The following is a 22,237-nucleotide window of genomic DNA, read 5'->3' on the forward strand; positions in this document are numbered from 1 at the left end:
GGTCAGACATGAAGTTGTCCGAGAATTGTGGGCAGGTTGCAATGGTGAATGGTGTTCTATCGATGATTTATCGAACATTTGCTAGTAGAGATAACAACGTCATAAACACATAAAGGTAATTTTATAGCCTTTATGTGATTAAATTATAAGCAATTATTTTTTTTTAAATTAGTACCCAAAAACCGGTATTTTTTGTATCAATACCGGTATTTCAATACTGGAAAAAAATGACTGGGATCCCGGTATTTGAGATCCTGGGATTGTAAGCCCTAGTTGTGACTGTTCAAACATACACATCATTTGCATGATTCACTATATAACTTTTTCCAATGTCACCCGATTATAGCAGAATCAGGATTGTTACATCCAATACTGTTGGATTCAACATTGTTGTCTTCCTCTTTAAAATCATTCCTTTATTTGTTTAGCTCCGGAGATGTCAAAAGCTAGTATGAACCACAGGAGAAACAACTTCATTTCCCATCCAGTTCTTCTTTCCAGGGGTAGCTTCATAATCTGTACATTCATTAGAACAGCTGTGTTTCACTTTCAGCACAAATCATTTGCATTAAATCTTTTACAATGCAACATGGCAATAACCAGTTATATATAAATACAATAACTCCATGATTACAGGAACAGGAACCTTGGATTCTGGAATTGAAAGACTGAAATAATCATGAGATTGGAATAAAGTTATTGCACGATTATACAGTGAACAAGAATGTCACGTCACTTAAATCAAAATTGGACCCATACCAAGTGGTCACATGGACGACTGTTTTCCTCCATATCAACTGCCACTCAAATTACTTAGACCACTGACCTACAGCTGATCTGATCTCAAATCATACAGAAACTATGAATAATGGTGATGTAGGATGTTACATGTAGCTACATCTATGCAAGCACAAATACCAGTCATGGGTGATAATTTTAAATATGCTGGACAATATTCCTCACACAAAAACTTAACATATATTTGCATTTATTATTTCCTTCCTTCATTTTGATCTTCTTTTATTCATTAGCTATAATGAACTTAAAATTCAAATTCTTGTATATTTCAGGTAATAACTATCATAAGTGCAAGGAACAGATACTTTTACTTTTAAGAACTTGGTAATACGAGTGTCTCAATATACTTACATTTGGCAACCGCCTTATCCAAAACCGTTTTGTAGATCGTTGTTTTCTTTTGCAACTATGACAGAGGTATAGTTCACTATCAGCTAGTTCCTCGAGCTCTGTAAAGCTACTAAGACAATCTGAATGAGAAATAAAAGTAATTATAGATTTAAAATTTGCTAACTCATTCAAACAGGCAAAATAATCAAATTGTAATTTTTTTTAAATAATCAACTCATGTCAGGCAAATAATGAAAGTCATTATTATGACCTTCATTAGTATGATTGCTTATACTCAGATGCTATTTAATGCTTGGACTGTTATCCCTCATGTTATATAGCTATACATTTTAGGGTAGGAACCACTAATATTATTTTCTGGATAAACAGAAATGCAGGAAAATAATAAATGTATAGAAGGTTTTATTAGTAATTATACCCCTTTACAGCAAAAATTATGCCAATGGGCCAAAAACTGTTCTTTTGAAGAAGTAAGTGACACTAGGCCTCCCACAATCAAGATTAGCAATAAACCGATAGCCTATGACAGAAAAAAAAGGGGGGGGGGAAGTAACTGGGCATCACACAGTGGATGGAAAACTAACTTTTCATCAGCATGTAACTTATATAAAAGAAAAGCAAAATCAAATATGCAGGAATGATACAGAGAATAACAAGATCAGATCAGGACTAAAAGGCAAGACTTTAGCCACGATCTATGAAAGCATATTCATATCAGTGACCACTTATGGGGGAACGTGTTTGGTTCAGGAAGGCAGACACAGTAATTATCAAGAGGAAGTTGGAGTCTCTGCAAAGATTAATCCAATTAACAACTTGCAGAGCATGCAGAACTGTATCCACTGCTGCCCCCAAGGGCTAGCAGGAACCTTACCAAGAGTCTTGGAAGTGACCTACAGAAGTCTAGCATACCAGCAGCCATACATGGAATTGAAATCATTGTGACAAATAACATCAAGGCAGAAAAAAGTACTCCTAGAAAAACTGTAATGCTATACAGTAGGATAGGTGGCAATCCTCTTGCATGGAGCTGCCATCAAATGCTTCATACACAAATGAATGTTGTAAACACTAGAACTACCCCTTGACTAACACCTGGCCTGTATGTAGCATTCAAACAGGACGTGAGTCCTTTAATCAGAAATTATATTCAAGAGTCCTTACAGATCATTGCACATGTGGACAGTATGAAGACACAAGTGCACTTAGGTGCCAACACCAAAGAAATCTATACATGGGCAAAGTATAGATTACCAATACCAAAGAAGTGCTCTTGTTACGGCCATAGGAAACCTTCCCAGGGATAGGGGCATCTCCTACTCACTAACAAAGATTGTTACCAAGAATTCTCAGTATTTGCATGGAAGCTTTTCATAAAAATTTGAGGTGGTTATTGTCTCTATTGTCAGGGAAATGGGAAGTATTATTGTGCAAAAAGGATAGGTGGAATAGGATCAGTGTATGTCAGCCAGGAGCAAAAGTAGATGACATTGTAGTCAAATATCATCTTTTAAGGGAACAAAAGGTGATACTGTTGTACACGTTGGCACTAATGATATTATGAGTGGGAGATCGGAGGACATAATAATTAACAAGTACAGGGCAATGTTGGAAAAAAGTCACGAGTTAGGATTGAATTTGAAAGTGTCTGCAATTCTGCCCAGACACGATAGAAGGGAGTATATGTTAAGAGCCTTTCCAATCAATTCGGTCCTGGAGAGACTGCAAGGCTCACGGGGTAGAATTCTTCTCAGGATCTACTATTTGATCATTCTCAGTGCAATCTGTGCTTATTAACAAGGGAGACTGTTTTTACAGGGATGGAATACACTTGAATAGAAGGGGTACAAGAATATTTGCTGATGCTATCAAGGCACTGATAGGTGGGTCAGATACTATAGGTTCTAATATTAACCTCTTGTGCTTGGGGTTTTCATAAAAAAAAAAAGAGATAGCAAGTGAGAGAGAATCATAACAAATATATTTTCAGAATCTGCACAATGTATTTATTGTGCCAATAACAATAGCCAAAACTTTTAGGCTTTTATAAAGGAGGAAGAATTTTTTAGGCTCACAATCATTACATTCAGGGACATTCATGTGTTGTTGTGGAGAACCCCAGAGTTTCCCCCATTAGCTGCTATTGTACTTCTTGTGTTGAAGCTTACGCCAAAGCTGGCCATTTGTATGTAGTGTGTTGGGTGGTAAATGTTATGATGTGTTCTGCTGTTATATTGTTGAATGGTACCTGGCTCTCATCAGGTTGGAAGTGGCAACACCTTGTCACCACATTCCACCTGCCCATCCCTGCCATGAGGAGGCAGCCAGGATCTACTATTTGATCAATCCAGGTCAACCCAGGAAAACCCAATTAGAGACAAGAGAAGAGGAAAGACAAAAGAAGTATGGGAACTGGAAGGGGAAGGAAAAGAAGGGGAAATCAGTAGACAGAGATCCACCTTGGAATTTGAATAAATAATAGAAATAAAGCAAGAATAAAGAAAGAAGAGAAGTAGAACTCGTTTCTCCAACTATGGATTAACCTCCATAGCAAATCACAACCCAGGTTCTGAGATCAACATCAATCTGCAATCACTATACAGGGTGTCTCAAAAATATTGGTACAAACGTTTAGGGGAGGTAAATAACATCTAAAGGAATGTTAATTGCATAGGAGCCCATAACCGGAAACGTCACGGGAAAGAAGTAGCAGAGGCACAAGAAGCAGAAATGACACAAGACAGTAATTAGTGGAAAACATTTATTTGACATAATATTAACAATGGAGTACGAGATGGATGCATTTCATGATGTTACAACAGATGCTCGAAGGTTCCACCATGAGACGCGATGCATGTGTGACACCGACGCAGCATGGATTGGCGGCGGACATGGTCGAACACACCTGGAGTTTCTTTGACAGTAGCAGCAGCGCAGACGAGTCTCGCCATGAGATCCATTTCCGTCTCCACAGGTGATTCATACACAATAGATTTGAGGGTCCCCCAAAGAAAGAAATCAAGGCTCGATAAATCAGGTGAGCGTGGGGGTCAGACAATGAGTCCACCCCGACCAATCCATCGACGTCCAAAACACCTGTTCAAATGGTCACGAACACACCTTCCATAATGGGCAGACGCCCCATCATGTTGAAACCAAACGTTGCATCTCACATTTACTGGAACATCGTCAAGTAACCCTGGTAGAACTTTTTCAAGAAAGATCCGATATTTAGCGGAGTTCATGTGGGATGGTAACAGGTATGGGCCGACTAAGCAGTCACCGACCATACCTGTCCACACATTTATTGCGAAACGATGTTGTGCTGCATGGTAGTGCACACCGTGTGGGCCCTCTGCTAATCCATACTAGATGCATGTCTGCCAGCTCACAGTTCGTATATCGATGCATGCTCTTTGTGTGGCGACTACTGCTTGAATGAGTAAACCAGAAATTTTCCCTATCGTGAACTGATGAACAGCGCCGTGTGCCGACTTACGGTGACGTTTCTGGTTATGGGTTCCTTTGCAATTCACATTCCTTTAGATGTTACCGACCTCCCCTAAACATTTGTACCAATATTTTTGAGACATCCTGTATACAAAGATATTTATAAGCTTAGTGCTCCTGAATTGTAAGAACACCAAAAACCAGTCAGAAACAGTTGCTACAGAGCAAATAGGACAAAAACCCCTCGTTATATTTACATATATACAAAATTGTCCAGGAGTGTTGTTGGGTAAACAGTTCCAAGGGCGCCTCCGTAGCCAGGTGGGCAGCAGCAGTGCGTAGCACACGCTTCTTGATTAGACTGGAGTTCGAGCCTCTGACCACCAAATACGGAGGATGCGAAAAGGTCAGGGAATGACCACCGCATATCCCCGGAGCAATATGGCCTTAGTTGCTAATGCTATTAAAAACCAAATAACAAACAAACAGTTCCAGATAAAGTCAAATCCAAGTAATGAAACTTTGTCACAATAGAATTCTGCCAGAAGTTAATAAAAACACAAAAAAGTTCATGTATTCAGCCACATGGGTAATTCTATGAATAGAATTCAGTTATCACCACGTTAACACAACACAAAGTACAGTTGTAAATGGAGTTATAACCTAAATTAGGTTCATTCATGAGTCAGAAAGTATAATTCAGGTTGATATCATACAAGAGAATTCTAGTTCCTGAGATTAAGATGGAATTTGAGCTCTGAGATCCTCTGAGATCCTCTTCTCTTCTATTGAATCCTTTTGTAGCATAAATGTTTAATGCATTAAAAAAAAAGCTGTCTGAGTCTGAATGAGAGCTGGCTTGTTATTCGGGTTCAAATCAGGAACAACACAATGAAGATCCACATGAAAACTTTGATAGTATCGACACTCAAATAGAATATGATTGACAGACTTTTCGCAGCCATATAAGCACAATGTTGTTGGGATAAACCCGTTTTTGAAGCTAGGTGTTAATGCTTCCACGAGTATAAAAGCCCCATACCAGCCAGGTGAAAACCAAAGCAGTTCTTTCTTATCTCCTTGACAACAGGCATAAAATCCCTTGTTCCACTACATAATTTGATGTTGACCAGTCTTGTTGCCATGTCTCTATAAAAATCTGCCATTATCTTCTTTTCTCTGCCATCAAAGGAGCAACCAAATCCAGCTGGATATCATTTAATATCGTAGGAATATTCTACTTAAGGTGGTACTTGAGATATCGATACTGGATTTCATAATGGATGGGAAGTTTCCCAACCAGTACTTGTAGAGCCATGGAGGAAGTTGTTTTACATGCATGGGGCATAATTAGGAGGGTAGCCCTTTGTGCTTGCAAGAGTTGCTTGATCACTACACCTTTTTGGCTCTAAAGCCCATACTCCCACTCCATAAACAACTACTGAAAGAAACACACAGTTATAATAAAGCTGCAAAGAACATCCTATTTTGCAATCTGCTTCAATCTAGTTAAGAACATTTTAGATTTTTCCTTCACATATTTGATGTGTTGAAGAAAGCTTAGTGCATCATCTAAATAAATACATAAGTATTTTGTCATGGGAGAATATTTAATAGATAGATCTCTATACTTAATTAGTGGTTGTCTTCCTCTATCCAGCCTACCTTTCAATAACGTTTGTGATGTTTTAGATATGGATACTTGTAATTTGTGAGTTGAAGTCCAATTTGCAAGTTCATTTAATACTGTGTTCGCAGTTTCTTCTAGATGCACCTTGCACAAGGATAGTTAGATCGTCAGCATATGCAATCATGCTAGTATCTAGAAACCTTTTCCCTAGCCATGAATCAAATACAAGGTTCCAACTCAGGGGTCCGAGTATTGACCCCTGTGGAAATCTCCTGGTAACTCTTCTAGAAACCTCCTATAGATATAATGTTCTGAGAAATAACTCCTTAAAAGTTCAAGGATCTGAATGGACATTTCGGCCTCCCAGAACTTCGCCAGGGCATTTTGCAACCACAGGCTGTCAAAGGGGCAGTGTTTCCCTGGGAGCTGACCAAATTTTCCCAAACTGCCTTTTTATGTTTTGAATTTCACTATGATATTTTCTTTGGGCTAATTGATAACAGTTTTGCAAAACTAACAACTCCAAATCAGAGCAAGAATGATTACGCTTCACCCACTGAAACTCTCTTCTCGTACAACTAGTTTGTAGGTTTAGATCTGATAGTTGAGATGACCACCAAGGATCATGGTAGAGTTTATGTCGGCAGAAATCATAGAATCTTCACATGCTTGCAGAATCCTGTCCTGAACATAGTTGACCTGATCATCCAATGAAAGAGATTTCAGATAACCTAACTGTTCTGTTGAGAAAGACTCTTTCAATGAGTTGTCAAATATTTGCCACTTTGCTGCTTTAGTTTTAAAACGGACTACATTGAAGGGATCTGATCTAGAACAAATAATAACATCATACATGGAGAAAGTGATGACATTATGATCACTGGTTGCCAAGGAAATATCAATATAAGATTTGTCCCCAAGGGGTGATATGCAAGTATGTTGATGTCCCAATGAATTCAGAATTTAAGTCCATGTGACAGAATTAATTCCTCCAATAACTCCCCTTTTACATTCGTCTGTAAGCTGTTCCACAAAGTCGACTCTGCATTGACATCCATCATTATGATAATGTTTTTGTCTTTTAAAACTCTTATAGCAGAATCAATGCAGTCGACAAAGGGCTGAATGGAGTCATGTTGTGAACATTGACAATAAATTGAGATGAGATAGATATGTCTTAACACAAATGCAAGCTGTATATGTCAAACACAGACTGGCCAATTTGGTAACAGTTAATTTTGGGTCAGTAATGGCAATGGATACCCAAACCCATTTTCTAGCATTGCTTCCTGTTCTAACAGTCACGTGATTTGACTGTATTACCCTGAACCTCACGGGGAAACCTTTCACAAGGTCTTTGTATGAATATGGCTCTTGTAACTCATAACCATTACATGTGTGTGGACATGTATATATGTAAAGGGCGGCTCCTAGAACGTCAGTTCAACTCCACCTCATATCTCTGTGAAGAATAGTACCACACTATAAGAGGGGCAGAAATGTGAATGACGTAGGTTTGCATGTATTATGCGTGTGTTCTGTTTTTCTGTTCTGGCCGCTTGGCTACCCAGAAGCATCAGTTGCCTGAACAGATGATTCTGGGTACTCATCCACACCACGGGAATGTGAGCCAGTCCATGTAAAGCACATATTGTCTCAAAAGAGACTCTGACCCACCTGGTGTTGCCAGAAGGTAGACCAGGATCCTCTGGGGGCCCATTCCAGAGGTATAAAAAAAAAAAAAAAAAACAACCAACCATGGTGCTGGATATGGAATGAATAAAAATAAAATAATAAATGAAGTAGAAGAAAATAAAATAAAACATGTATAATAAAAATAATACAAAAAATAAACAAAAAAATAAATAAACAAATAAAAGAAAGAAAGTAGTGGTGCTCCTAAAAAAAAAAAAAAAAAATTACAGTAAACCCGCGAGTAGCGGGGGTTTACTGTAATTTTTTTTTTACGTTACGTTACTGAGAAATGTCGCGAATACCGAAAACGCGAATACTGAGTTATGGCTCCCATAGTAATAAAGGGGTTCCGTTCCGTTCCAAAGTATGAAATATATAAGAAAAACTAGTCTAAAATGTTGTCTATTTATGTATTATATGTACCTTCATAATATGACTATGTATATAGACAGTACATAGTGAAATGAAAATAAGAAACAATTTAATATTAAATGTAATATTTATTAGAAATTTCAAACCAGCGCCTTTGCTAGCTAAAAAACTTATCCCGCCAGTGCTATCACCAGTTTCGCTAAAGTGTTGATAAAGGAGTTTTGCCTTTTCACGAATGATGAGTGAACTTAATGGAATTTTATTTTGAGTTCGGTCTTCTCTCCACAGATTTAAAGCCTTTTCCATTTTTTTGTAATTTAACATCACGAGTTACAGAGCAAATTTTTGAAGCAATTAGTGCGTTTTCACGGACACCATGGCGGATTTTTTCTTCCGATTTCTTGATTGATCGTACCGTTTTCTCATTGATTTTATAATGTTTTGCCACTGAGGAGACACTTTCACCATTAGAAATTTTGTCTAATAACTCAATTTTATTCGCTAATGTCATCACCTTCTTTCATATTTTCACATTACTCTTGTTATTCGTAGCCATATTTTTGTACGGGTTAGAAAGAACTTGTCCACAATAAAGTCACTTTCTTCCGTTAACACACTCGAAAAAGTCTGTTTTACACTGCAAAACGGTAGATTTATCACTTTTGTAAGCATATCAATTCATAAATTTATTCAATTTTTAAGCATATAAATTAAAAGCAAACGACAAAACCTTCCACGACAAGCGCATAACACATACTGAACAAGGATTAGCGAGAAATATCTACGATCACGATTTTGTCACCCCCCACCCACTGAGTGCTGTTTTGACCCAGAAAGATAATTTTAGCCACGCCCATGTTCTTTTATGGCAGAAAATGTTCACGGCACTTTAAAATTCACATTTTTTTAGGTTTCATTTTACATTAAATCAGCGACCGCGAATACAGATACCGCGAATAGCGGGGGTTTACTGTATAATAATAAATAAATACATAAAGGAAAAAAAAATAGTGATGCTGCTATTAAAAAAAAAAAAAAAAAAAAAAAGAGAGAAAGAAAAGCACTTAATTTTGTCTGTGGGCCAAGGAAAATTTTCGCTTCTTGAAGATTTGAGTTTATATAACCATTATTAAATGAGATCTAGTCAGATATGTCAGCAGAACCATTGTGCTGCATCCTGTTGAGATCTGTCAACACTGAATACCTTTGAAGAAATACGCCTTGAGCGAAAGCCTGAAGAATCTGATATGATTCCGAGCTTTGAAGCAGAGAAGACTCCTGTCCTGGTTGAAAATTAGTAAGTGCATGAAGAGGAAGTCTGAGATCAACATACAGGGAGCAATGATACAAGATGTGATCCCAACTCTCTGGTGATCCACACGAACAGAGGTCTGTGATAAATTGAACCTAAAAAGACTGGTTCATCGATCCATGTCCTGTCAACAGGTAGGACATGAATATGTCCATGCAGAACCACAATCGAACACGTTTATCCAGGAGAAATGAAACTTGTGGTATAAATTTTCTCGTTGTTGCACCGGCACATGGGATACAACGGGAGCTGTATCCCATCGAGACTGCCAGATATTAACTAACTCATTCCACAGTCTCCTTCTTTCCCTTTTAGTATCATATTGAAGGTTGATGGTTATTCCAAGAAATTCGGTCTCAATCTGGTTTTTCAGTCTGTATAAAAATCCTCTATAAGTAACTTGCAAGTCTCAACGCAAGCTCTGCAATTATAAATTGCAGAGCTTGCGTCGAGACTGTCCTCATGCCTTAATTATACATCACAAGATGGTTCTCTGCAAGGAGGTGAGTTTTGCTTTGAAGTGATTGAGCTGTGCCCTGTGAAACCACGCACTGGCAGCATATGTGACCAGAAGGAGGAAAACTGCATTGTAATAGATCCTTAAAGTTTTTCTAGAGCGACCCCATTCAACACGGGACACCCTAACAATTGCAGCAGTAAATCTACATATTTTGGATGATAAGTTTGTCAAGTGAGGAATAAAATTGAGACTGGAATCAATTACCACTCCTTGAACCTTGTTCTCTTTAACTATGGGGAGAAAAATCTTATTGATCTTGACCAACGGAGGAGAACGAGAGATATTCAACTTTGATCCACGAATCATCATCTTTGTTTTTGACAAGCTGATTTTAAGCTTATTGGTCACAGTAAAATCATAGAGATCCCGGAGAACAAAATTTGCGGCAGTTTCAAGATCGGCCCTAGAGTTAACATTTACCAAGACGGTGAGATCGTCTGCATACACTATTATTTTGACGCTATCGAAAGATCGGGTGAACCACTGCTGCAGCACATGTAAAAGGACCCAATATAGAGCCCTGTGGGCACCCTCTAGATACTTATCTTGATACTTGGCTATGGTTCTATTGACAAAGTAATTACAGATTAAAAAGTAAAGGTGGTTGGAGCACATAGCCAATCGCAGATGCTCCAGGACGCTCTCCCACCAAAGGGAGTCGAAGATGCCCTCGAAGTAAATGAAAATAGCCAGGGTATATTTATGTACCGAGTTTTGAACTGAAGAGATAACGTCCACAAGAGCATCCTCGCAGGAACGTCAAGGACAGAACCCATATTGACTCCTTGAAAGCAGATCCTGTTCTACCAGTAGGTTATTCAGTCTTTATGCCTTTGGTAATACCAACGGGCTCGATGATATTGCCTTCTTAACTGGGATAACTCCTGCATCCACCATGAACACGTCTTCTGATTAACCCTCTTTTTCTCCTAGATGATTTATATGACACTTTTATTATAGCATTTTGAGTATAGTTCACTTGATGAGAAATAGGTGAGGTTTCAAAAGAAGCAAGTAAGTTTCTTTTCGTCAAAGTCCAGAAGGAAGAGTCAAAAGCATTCCAGTCAATATTTCTGATGGAAAATCTATCAATTCTGGCTGTGAGAAAGTGTATGAAGATGGAATGGCAGAATCAGGGGAAAGCATATAATCGATGACTCTATGGTCACTGGTACACCAGTCCATATAAACAGACCAGTCAGTAAGCCACAAATCAAAGTGAGAGTTTGTCATCGTTATATCTATATTAGATTCTCCTGCATAATCCTGCTGAAGTGGGATTTACTCAAAGAGGTAACTACCATTAGGGGTAAAGGGAAGGGTTATTGCTTCCGTAAAGGCGACTACGATGGACTGAGACAGTATTTAAATTCTATACAGTGGGACCAACTGATAATGTTACCAACAGCAAATTCAAAATGGGAAGCATTCAAGGAACTTATCTTGGAAGCTACTTTAATACCAACTAAGAAATATTGTTCAAGGTTTAGGCCAAAATGGATGTCAGATGAACTAATGAGGCATATGGCAGAGAAGAAAAATGCATGGGATACTTACAAATTAACACATGACACAGAAGCCTATGATAGATACAAGTTGACATGCAACCAAGTTACAAAGGAGGTTAGGCAGGCGAAGGCAGATTACGAGAAATCCTTGGCAAGGGATGCAAAGAAAAACAGCAAAGAGTTCTTTACTTATGTAAACTTTAGAAGGAAGGGGATGAATCAGATTGGTCCACTTGATATTGATGGGTCAACTGTAGATGATCCTGCTCAGGTAGCTAACAAACTAAATGAATATTTTGCATCGACATTCACACATGAGGAGTTATTCAGCAAGGGGAATGCCAGAGGTGTATTCAACTCTAGCAGTAAGCTACAGAATCTTGAAATAACTGGGAGTAAAGTGGAGGAGAAACTGTTGAAGATAAACACAAGAAAGGCACCCAGGGTGGATGGGATCTATCCAGTTATATTAAAGGAGGCAGCAAAGGAAGTAAGCAAACCCTTAGCCATAATTATGAGAGCTTCCTTGGACTCAGGGGAGGTACCCATAGACTGGAAATGTGCAAATGTGACCCCAATTCACAAAGGAGAATCAAAGGCTGACACAAGTAATTATAGACCTGTGAGGTTAACTTCTGTTCCAGGAAAATTAATGGAGGCACTGGTTAAAGAAGCACTGCAGGATCATTTAAACAAGACTTCAGTTATAGCTCAGACACAGCATGGTTTTGTTAAGGGGAAGTCTTGCCTGACCAACTTGATTGGATACTATGATGCAGTCACAAAAGAACTGGATGCAGGGAATAACTTTGATATTATATACTTGGATCTTAGAAAGGCTTTTGATACTGTTGCACACTGAAGACTGCTACACAAATTGGAGCAGTGTGACACTGGAGGCAAATTGCTGCTATGGATAAAGGGGTGGTTGAGGGGGAGAAGACAGAGAGTGGTAATCAATGGACACTGCTCATCGTGGATTAATGTTATTAGTGGAGTCCCTCAGGGCTCAGTGTTGGGTCCATTATTGTTTTCTGTATTTATAAATGATACTGATGATGGTATATCAAGCTTAATGTCCAAGTTTGCAGACGATACAAAGGTTGGCAGGGTTGTCAAGGACACTACTGACACTATGCTGCTGCAACAGGATCTGGAAAGGTTGAGCAGATGGGCTGAGAGGTGGCAAATGAAGTTTAACATTGACAAATGTAAAGTACTACACATGGGAAACAGCAACCCCAGAGCAACGTATCAACTCTGTGGTACTACACTGACAGTGGTAGAGAATGAAAGGGACTTGGGGGTGGTTGTGCAGGCAGATATGAAGTTCTCTGAGCAGTGCAGACGGGCTGCAAGAGTAGCTCATGGAGTATTGTCAATGATATACAGGAATTTTTCCAGCAGGGATAAGGAGGTGAGTATTCCATTGTATAAGGCAATGGTCAGGCCACACCTAGAGTACTGTATACAGGTCTGGAGGCCTCATTTCAAGAAGGATGTAGAGCTGCTGGAACGAGTACAGAGAAGGGCAACAAGATTAGTGAATGGAACAAAGGGGTGCTCTTACGAAGAAAGGCTTAAGTTTTGCAAATTACAGTGTCTGGAGACTAGGCACCAGCGAGGTGATCTGATATAGGTGTATAAAGCCTTGAATGGTTTAAGCATGCTCAATGCTGATGGGATTCTTCCTCTAGCTCAGAAAAATCACCTGAGAGGGCATAAATTCAAATTGAGGAAAGACAGATGTAGGATAGACATGCGGAAATTTGCCTTTAGCCAGCGGGTGGTTGGTTGGTGGAACAGACTTCCATCCCTTGTGGTGGAGGTTGATAGCCTAAATAAGTTTAAGGCTCAGCTGGACAGGTATTTTGAACGAACAGAGGGGTGAAGTGGAAGTGGGGTTTTTTTTTTTTTTTTTTTTTTGGCTGATGCTGCATAAGCTTGCTTTCTTGCATCAAATGCCTCTACTAATGCTAATGCTAACTTGAAAAAGTATTAGGGTGATAAGACTTGTTGTGAATTGAAAAACAATGATTAATTATGAACTGCTACAAGAGAAGGCCATGTGCATCTGTAGAAGAGCTGTGCCAAAAGTTTGATTTTGCGTTGATGTCTGATGAGATCAATATATTAGTCAAGGAGCTGACAGCGTTAGATCATAAACTGAAGCAACCTGGATAGATGTAAGCAAACACTGATTCAAGACTGGCCAATAGTTAGAGGGCTCTTCTGAATGCCCTAAGGTGCTTTTTACCACATACTTACTATGCCAACACCAACAGCCAGAACTTCAGACTTTTATAAAGTAAGCAGAATTTCATACTCAACTATTATATACAATGTAAGACAAGTAGCTGACAATGTTAGTTCACGAACTGAAGCAATCTGGAATTTTCTGATTCAGAAATAGCACCAATAATCAGAGGGCTTCTTCCAGATGCCCACTAAGGTGCTTTATATTACAACATTCAAAATGTACCTGGAAATGTCTCATTACTTGGTTAATTGATCAACCCCCCCCACTTCCTCAATACATAAGATGTTACTTAGCACCGGAAGATAGCCGAGTCATAATAAATATATTGTTGGAATCTACACAACATACTCACTATGCCAACGCTAACAGCCCAGAACCTATTGGCTTTATAAAGGAGAAAGAATTTTAAGACTCACAACCATTACCCACAAGCAACCAAGAGATGCAGACAGACTCAGGACCGGTACCAACAGTTAAAGGGCCTCTTCTTACAAAATTCAGAAAGTACCTGTAAATCACTAAAAATGTCTCATAAGAGACATTTTTAGTAATTTATAGTTACTTTCTGACTCTTATGTAGGGCAGCTCCCAATGCTAATTTAATTCTACCATGGAACTATGTGATGATAGAAACTCTGCAGAAAGGCCAGAAATGTGTGTAGTGCTATTGTGCTGTGCATGTGTTATGTTGTTTCTGGCCACTTTATTACCAAGAAGGTAACAAAGGAAACCAGTCTACGCCACAAGTAAGCTTGCCACAACTGAGTGCAAACCACAGCAAACCTTGAGTGCCATGTACTGAATATCCAAACCATTCAAAAAAGGAGCAAAAATAATAAAAATGATAAAATAAAAGGAATTAAAACATTAAAGGTAAAGTAAAATAAAAATAATAAAAAAAGAATTCATAGAAAACTACCAAAAAAATAATAATAAATAAAAAAAAATCCTGTATTAGTGCAAGGCTGGTGCCGGCAAGGACAAATACAATAGAGGAAAAAATAGCAGAAAAAGGAGGAATAAAAAAGAAAAAGAAAAATCAGAAAGCATTGCAGTAAAAGTTTGACTATATTTAAAAAGGTAGAAAAAACTTCTACCTTAATGCCGGAACATTATTTTTGAGGGTCACCTGTCTGTCAGGTGATCCACCAGCACCTGTGCATCTTGACACAAAATTCTGTTCTCTCTACACTACATGAAAAGGTCCCAACAATATTGTGTTCATTTTATTGTAGCCACTCCTTGTGAAAAGGTCTTATTGATACTACTTTTTTGCTGCCCCTGAGAATTGGGTACCTGGAAGTGGTTACTTCTAAGATTTCATTTTAATGCAGTCATGCCCTCTCTGACAAATGCACTTTAATAACACAGATATTTTGTTTCTGCTAATATTTCCATTGTTACTGTTTTTATGAATTAGCTTCAGTAATTCCACCTCTTTCTTCCAAATCATTCTAAACATATGCATCAGTCAGTCAATATCCATTCAAAGTTAAACCTTCAGTTAGTCATCCATCCAAAGTTTAACTAACCTTTCTCCATTCCTTTTGTATCATTTCTGCTACTGTTCTTCAGAACGACCTTCTTTCTTATGTATTTCCTGGAAATTATAATTCTCAGACAGAAAACATAAGCATCTTCTGCCTTCTCAACCTACTATAAGTTCCAATAATTTTGTTTAGCATTAAAAAAAAAAAAAAAAGTGTTTCCAACTCTAATGGCACGCAACACCTGTGCACATTTTATTATAAGATATAAGAAACCCCAACAGATTAATTTTGTCTAGTTTCTAAAGTTTTCAATAGGAACTTGAACAACAAATTAAATTTAAAAAGGAAATAAAAGAAAACATCTTACCTAACAGCTGTACACATGGAGCCTCTTCCTCTTTTGGCTTGGCTGATTTACTAATTTGTTGTGGAATGTCAAGTGACAAATCTGAAAGGAAAGAGAAAATACATTGAATATACTTTTTTCTTATATATATATATATATATATATATATATAATTACAGCAGAAATAATAATTGTACTAATATAGGGTGGCCAAAAAAATTGTTGTGCTCTGCAAGAATTTTAATTAATACCAAGTAACTGTTTTTAATTTCCTTTAAATCATAGTTGATAACTTTCCTAGGAATATATCAGTGGGATTTTCTTCCCCCCCCCCCGCTACTTTTGAAAAGCTAAATCACCTGCAACAGCAAAAGTACAGACTCATTATTGGTAACAGAACTACTCTCTATAATGGCAGTGATTTTTTTTTTTTTTTGTCTGCTTTTCTAAAGTAAATTAAATAGTGAATAATATTATGAAATTCTTTTAATATTCAAATCTGAAATTGCAACAATGTCTTTACTTGGTCATGTAGTGTGTGTGCATGTATGTTAAGCACCCAAGACAAGTAAGATAAAGTGTGGTATATATAGATTGATAACGGTATGTATTTGTAATAGTATTTATTCTTCAACCAGTTTATTTTACAGAAGATAAAACCATACAATCTTTGCCTGAGACTGAATAACTCGACATCATCATGAAAAAAGCTGATAAAAGTGCCTCCCTATGAAATTTATATTCTTAGGGTTAATACTGACAAGAAAATATTGATACACATTTAATAAAAATATGTATCACTAGTGGACAAAACCTTAAGACTGAAGTACAACTGTAGGAACTAAGTGGGAACAGTTAATGGGCATGTAACAATTTCACAACTTAATCCTCAGCACATGTGGCAGTTCCAAGGTAAAATGTGTGCTCTGGAAGGCAGTGTGTTATGATCCATTATAGAGAGTAGTTCTGTTACCAATAATGAGTCTGTACGTTTACTGTTGCAGGTGATTTACCTTTTCAAAAGTAGCAGGGGGGGGGAAAGAAAGAGAATCCCACTGATATATTCCTAGGAAATTAAAAACAGTTACACCATGTGGCAGAGTTTTAAATGTTTATTGAAATGAATCACATCAATTTACGCTTGATACTTAGGCGATATTTTAAGGTTCAACTGAACCCTGTCCTCAGGCCTGAATTCAGGAGAGAGAGAGAGAGAGAGAGAGAGAGAGAGAGAGAGTGCGTGCGCGCGTGCACGTGTGTGCTTGAAATAGACTGCCAGACTGAGATGATTTCAGTCCAGCACAGTAAATATACTCTGTGGCAGCATCATGAGTTAACGTTAGCTTTTATGGGAGAGGTGAAGTTCAGTTGTGTCGCTACGTAAGACAATATAGTTAGAAGAGATTCTGTATCTTCGAAGTTGATTTGGAATAAACAATACCACATTCATAAATATATTTGATTAGGTAAAACCTTATATACACTAAATCATATGAAAAGTTTTGCATACAGCATGAGTAAAAATTATAGAAATGATTGATTTGATGCATAACAAGTTTCTGCACATTTTTAACACGGTGGCTAGTTCTTTGAATTGCAACACGTTTTCACTAAAGGTACTAAATTATTGCATAAAACAAAGTAAATTATCGACAATGTTTATTTAAAACTTAGTGTTCAGAATACCACTGACTCTGTACACATGCAAGGCATACCAGTGATTTAACTGGCATCCACTGGTCATCTAGCTTCACCTTGTCGAAAGCCACTGTCAGCTATAGTTAAGCATTCATTCATTCATTCTTTCAGAAGTTTGGTTTGGTTTGGTTTTTTTTTTAGGAGCATTAGCAACTAAGGCCATATTGCTCCGGGATATGCGGTGGTCATTCCCTGACCTTTCCGCATCCTCCATATTTGGTGGTGACGGGCTCGAACCCCGGTCTAATCAAGAAGCGTGTGCTACGCACTGCTGCTCCTTCCCACCTGGCTACGGAGGCGCCTCTTTCAGAAGTATAACGGTTTTACTTTGTTAGCTATTCCTTTTTAAGTGCATCAATTTTATAGAAGAAATAAAATTCCTACTACATCTAAACTGTTGAAAGAAGTAAATGATGACCAACTACTGAATTTTGAACTTAGCACTTTTCAATGAATTTTGAATGACATGGGATTTGGTTGCAGCAAACGTACATCTGCTTTAATTGAATGAGATGATATCGTCATTTGTTATCATCTCATTCCTTCATGCCATTAATCAGTATCAAGCTGAAGGGAAAAAAATATATTATTTGGATGAAACCTGGGTTAATGCTGGTCATACAAAACCGAAAGTATGGCAGGCCTCAACTGTGAATGGAGGCAGAAATGCCTTTTTGAGAGGATTATCTATAGGGTTGAAGGCTCCATCAGGCAAAAGCAGGAGGTTTACATTGATACATGCTCGAAGCAAATCAGGTTTTGTTCCAGATGTGGAGAATCATTTTCATTCCAAAAGTGGCTCTGGTGATTACCATAATGAAATGAATGGCTCATGTTTTGAGAAACAGTTCGAAGAAAAATTATTAAGGAACATTCAACCAAAGAGCATAATTGTATTAGAAAATGCTCTATACTACCCTGTTTGCCTTGAAGCTATAATGATGAAATCAACACAGAAAGCAGATATACAAGATTAGGTTTGGGTTTCTGCTTATTGAATTTCTTATTGGGTTTCTGCTTATTGAATAGACACAATGACTGGTTTGGCTGGTCACATTGTCCTATGTGCTTACCTCCATAATCACTGTGAACTTAATCCAAATGAACAGTCAAGCAAAATGATACATAGTGCCAGATAACAGGTCATTTACATGGCATAAGTTGAAAAATACATTCCAGATGTACTGGCAAATATTACAGCAGTCAATTCAGCATGTACAAAACACAGAAACAGAAATGTGGCAAGCCGATGATAATGTCATTGAAAAGTTATTTCAGATGACAGTGCAACTGAACCTATAGAGATTTAAGTGGAATAGAAAAAAACGGCTTAATACCTTCAAGCATATAAACTTTAAATCAAATGAATTTTACTTTCTACAGGCAGAGTAAAAAGGTTCAGCATATATAGAAAGGGGGCGATTTTCCAACGCATCACAGCCTAAAAAAATGTGCAACTTGTGTTGCACATTTTTGCAAAATGTTTGCCGAACTCTCTGGAACAGAACATGATCTAGCCAAGGAGGATGTCTTTGTGTGTGCCAGGTGCAGAGAGTGTCTAGAAATTAGGCATCAACTCAGTGTTCTACTGGGTGTCTATGAGAGCTTGAGGTGTAGGGTAGATACCCTAGAAGAAATTAATATGAGGGGCCCGTCAAGCTCTCAGCAGCCCAACTCAATGCCAGAGCTCACTCCTGGGCAACAGGCAACACAGCGGCAATCTCCAAGGCAGAATGCGCTGGTCCCAAAGGAACTAGTTATTGTTGGTGACTCTATTGTCAGGGAGACGGGGAATATATTGTGTTAAAAGGATAAATGGAACAGGACCAGGGTATGTCTGCCAGGGGCAAAAGTTAATGACGTTGTAAAGCATATATCATCTTTTAAGACACACAAAAGGCGATATTGTTCTATGTGTTGGCACCAATGACATTAAAAGTAGGAGAGCTGCAGATTTACTTAACAAGTACAGGTCAATGTTGCAAAAAAGTCGTGAGTTAGGGTTAAATATGAAACTGTCTGCAATTCTGCCCAGACACGATAGGAGGAGTACACGATGAGAGCCTTATCAATCAATTCGGCTCTGGAGGGAATGTGCAAGGCTCAAGGGGTACAATTTTTTTCAGCATGGTCTGTGCTTGTTAACAGGACAGACTGCTTCTACAGGGATGGGATACACTTAAATAGAAAGGGTGCAAGAATATTTGCTGATGCTATTGAGGCAGTGTTAGGTGGTTTGGAAAACTGTTAGCTTGGCAGAGGGGGATTCACAGACTAAAAGGTTAAAAGCAACCACAGGCAGAGGTGAAGGTGATTCTTGCACAACTTCTATTAGAATAAGTAGCGACCTGGAGCAAGGGGTGCTGGGAATTTCAGGGACTGATGGCAGTCATCGTGAAACAGGCAGGTATATGGGATGTGTTAGGGTAACTAGGAATAGGTGCATGTATACCAATGCTAGAAGTATAGTAAATAAATTTGATGAATTTGAAGTGTTGGTCAAGACATCAAAGATGGATATTGTTGGGATATCAGAGACATGGTGTCAAACTGATATTAGGAATGCAGAATTGGAATTTGGGGAGTACAATGTGTACAGAAAGGATAGACAGGATATGAAGGGAGGAAGTGTCATGCTGTTAATTAAGAAAAACAAAATCAAAAAAGTGTATCCAGTTGATATAGATGAACAGTGCACTGTTGAGTCAGTTTGGTGTGACATGAGCACTGCGAAAGCAAAAATAAGAGTAGGAGTGTGTTATAGGTCTAATGACTTGAATGGGTACAATGAACAATTGTACAGAGAAATAGAGTGGGCTAGTAAATCGGAATGTCTTATAATGGGGGATTTTAACTTCCCAGATATTGACTGGAACTTGTGGGTTGGTCAGTCACACACTAGTAAGATTTTGTGGATTTATTGGATGATTTTTTTCTGCAGCAGCATGTTCGAGAGGCAATCAGAGAGGGTAATACTCATGATCTGGTTATCAGCGGTGATCATTCGTGTATTAAGAATTTGCAGATAAAGGAACCACTAGGTGGCAGCGATCACAGTGTACTGATGTGAGATTTACTTAAAGATATAATTACCATTAGGGGTAAAGGAAAGGGTTTTTGCTTCCGTAAAGGTGAGTACAGTGGTCTCAGACAGTTTTTAAATTCTGTACAGTGGGATCAACTGATGATGTTACCAACAATAAATTCTAAGTGGAAGCATTCAAGGAATTAATCGTGGAAGCTACTAAAAGTTTCCTACCTATTAAGAAATATTGTTCAAGGTTGAAGGCTCCATCAGGCAAAAGCAGGAGGTTTACATTGATACATGCTCGAAGCCTAAATGGTTATTAAATGAACTAATGAGATTCATGACAGAGAAGAAAAATGCATGGGATGCATATAAATTATCAAGCGACTCAGAAGACTATGGCAGATATAAGCGTCTGTAATCAGGTCACAAAGGAGGTTAGGCAGACTACGAGAAATCTTTGGCAAAGGATGCTAAGAAAAACAGCAAGGATTTCTTTACTTATATAAACTCTAAAAGGAAGGGGATGAATCTGATTGGTCCACTTGATATCGATGGTTTGACTGTTGATGATCCTGCTCAGATAGCCAACAAACTGAATGAGTATTTTGCATCAACATTCACACATGAAGAGTTATTGAGGTTTGAAAATGCCACAAGGTTATCAAATTGTAGCAGGGTGCTTAATGATTTTGTAAAAACTGAGAGCAAAGTGGAGGAGAAATTGTTGAAGTTAAACATAAGAAAGGCACCTGGGGTGGATGGGATCTATCTAGTTATATTAAAGGAGGTGGCAAAGCAACTAAGCAAACCCTTAGCCATAATTATGAGAGCATCCTTGGACCCAGGGGAGGTCCCCACGGACTGGAGATGTGCAAACGTATCCCCAATTCACAAAGGGGGATCGAAGGGTGACACGAGTAATTACATATCAGTTAGTTTAACTTCTGTTCCGGGTAAAATAATGGAGTCACTGGTTAAAGATGCATTGCAGGATCATCTAGACAAGACTGCAGCAATAATTCAGACACAGCATGGGTTTGTTAAGGGAAAGTCTTGTCTGACAAATTTGATAGGATTTTATGATGTGTGTTATGATAGGATTTTATGATGTGCTTACCTCCATAATCACTGTGAACTTAATCCAAATGAACAGTCAAGCAAAATGATACATAGTGCCAGATAATAGGTCATTTACATGGCATAAGTTGAAAAATACATTCCAGATGTACTGGCAAATATTACAGCAGTCAATTCAGCATGTACAAAACACAGAAACAGAAATGTGTTTTGTACAAACAAAACAAAGGAACTGGATGCAAAAAATAAATTTTGATATCATATATTTGGATTTCAGGAAAGCTTTTGACACTGTTGCGCATGGAAGACTATTGTACAAATTGGAGCAGAATGGGTAAGTTGCTACAATGGATAAAAGGATGGTTGAGTGGGAAAAGGCAGAGGGTGGTAATCAATTAGTGCTGCTCTTCGTGGATTAATGTTATTAGAGGAGTCCCACAGGGTTTGTTGTTGGGTCCAATTTGTTTTGTATATTTATCAATGATATTGATGAAGGTATATCAGGCTTAGTGTCGAAGTTTGCAGATGATACAAAGGTTGGCAGGGTTGTTAATGACAGTAATCGCAGTGTGCTGCTGCAACAGGATCTAGAAAATTTGGGCAGATGGGGTAAGAAGTGGCAACTGAAGATTAACCTTGAAAAATGCAAAGTACTGCAAAATGGATAGAAGTAATCTGAGAGAAAAGTACCAACTGTGT

At 38.2% G+C, this 22,237-nt stretch overlaps 1 protein-coding gene across 2 annotated transcripts in view; it reads right to left on the minus strand.

Moving 5' to 3' along the window:
• Positions 1 to 22,237, minus strand: part of LOC150080666 (ubiquitin carboxyl-terminal hydrolase 3-like) — a 267,339-nt gene that overhangs the window by 60,806 nt on the left and 184,296 nt on the right. For both annotated transcript variants that reach the window (XM_090381307.1, XM_090381308.1), the window contains exons 10-11: positions 15,754 to 15,834; positions 1,150 to 1,268 (exon numbers count right to left, since the gene is read on the minus strand). In XM_090381307.1, the coding sequence (XP_090237433.1) occupies positions 1,150 to 1,268; positions 15,754 to 15,834 (200 nt within the window). The remainder of the gene's footprint in view (positions 1 to 1,149; positions 1,269 to 15,753; positions 15,835 to 22,237) is intronic.

Source organism: Mastigoproctus giganteus, chromosome 9 (assembly GCF_048544385.1).
Source record: "Mastigoproctus giganteus isolate SK-2022 chromosome 9, ASM4854438v1, whole genome shotgun sequence".
In the NCBI taxonomy this organism is placed as follows: domain Eukaryota; kingdom Metazoa; phylum Arthropoda; class Arachnida; order Uropygi; family Thelyphonidae; genus Mastigoproctus; species Mastigoproctus giganteus.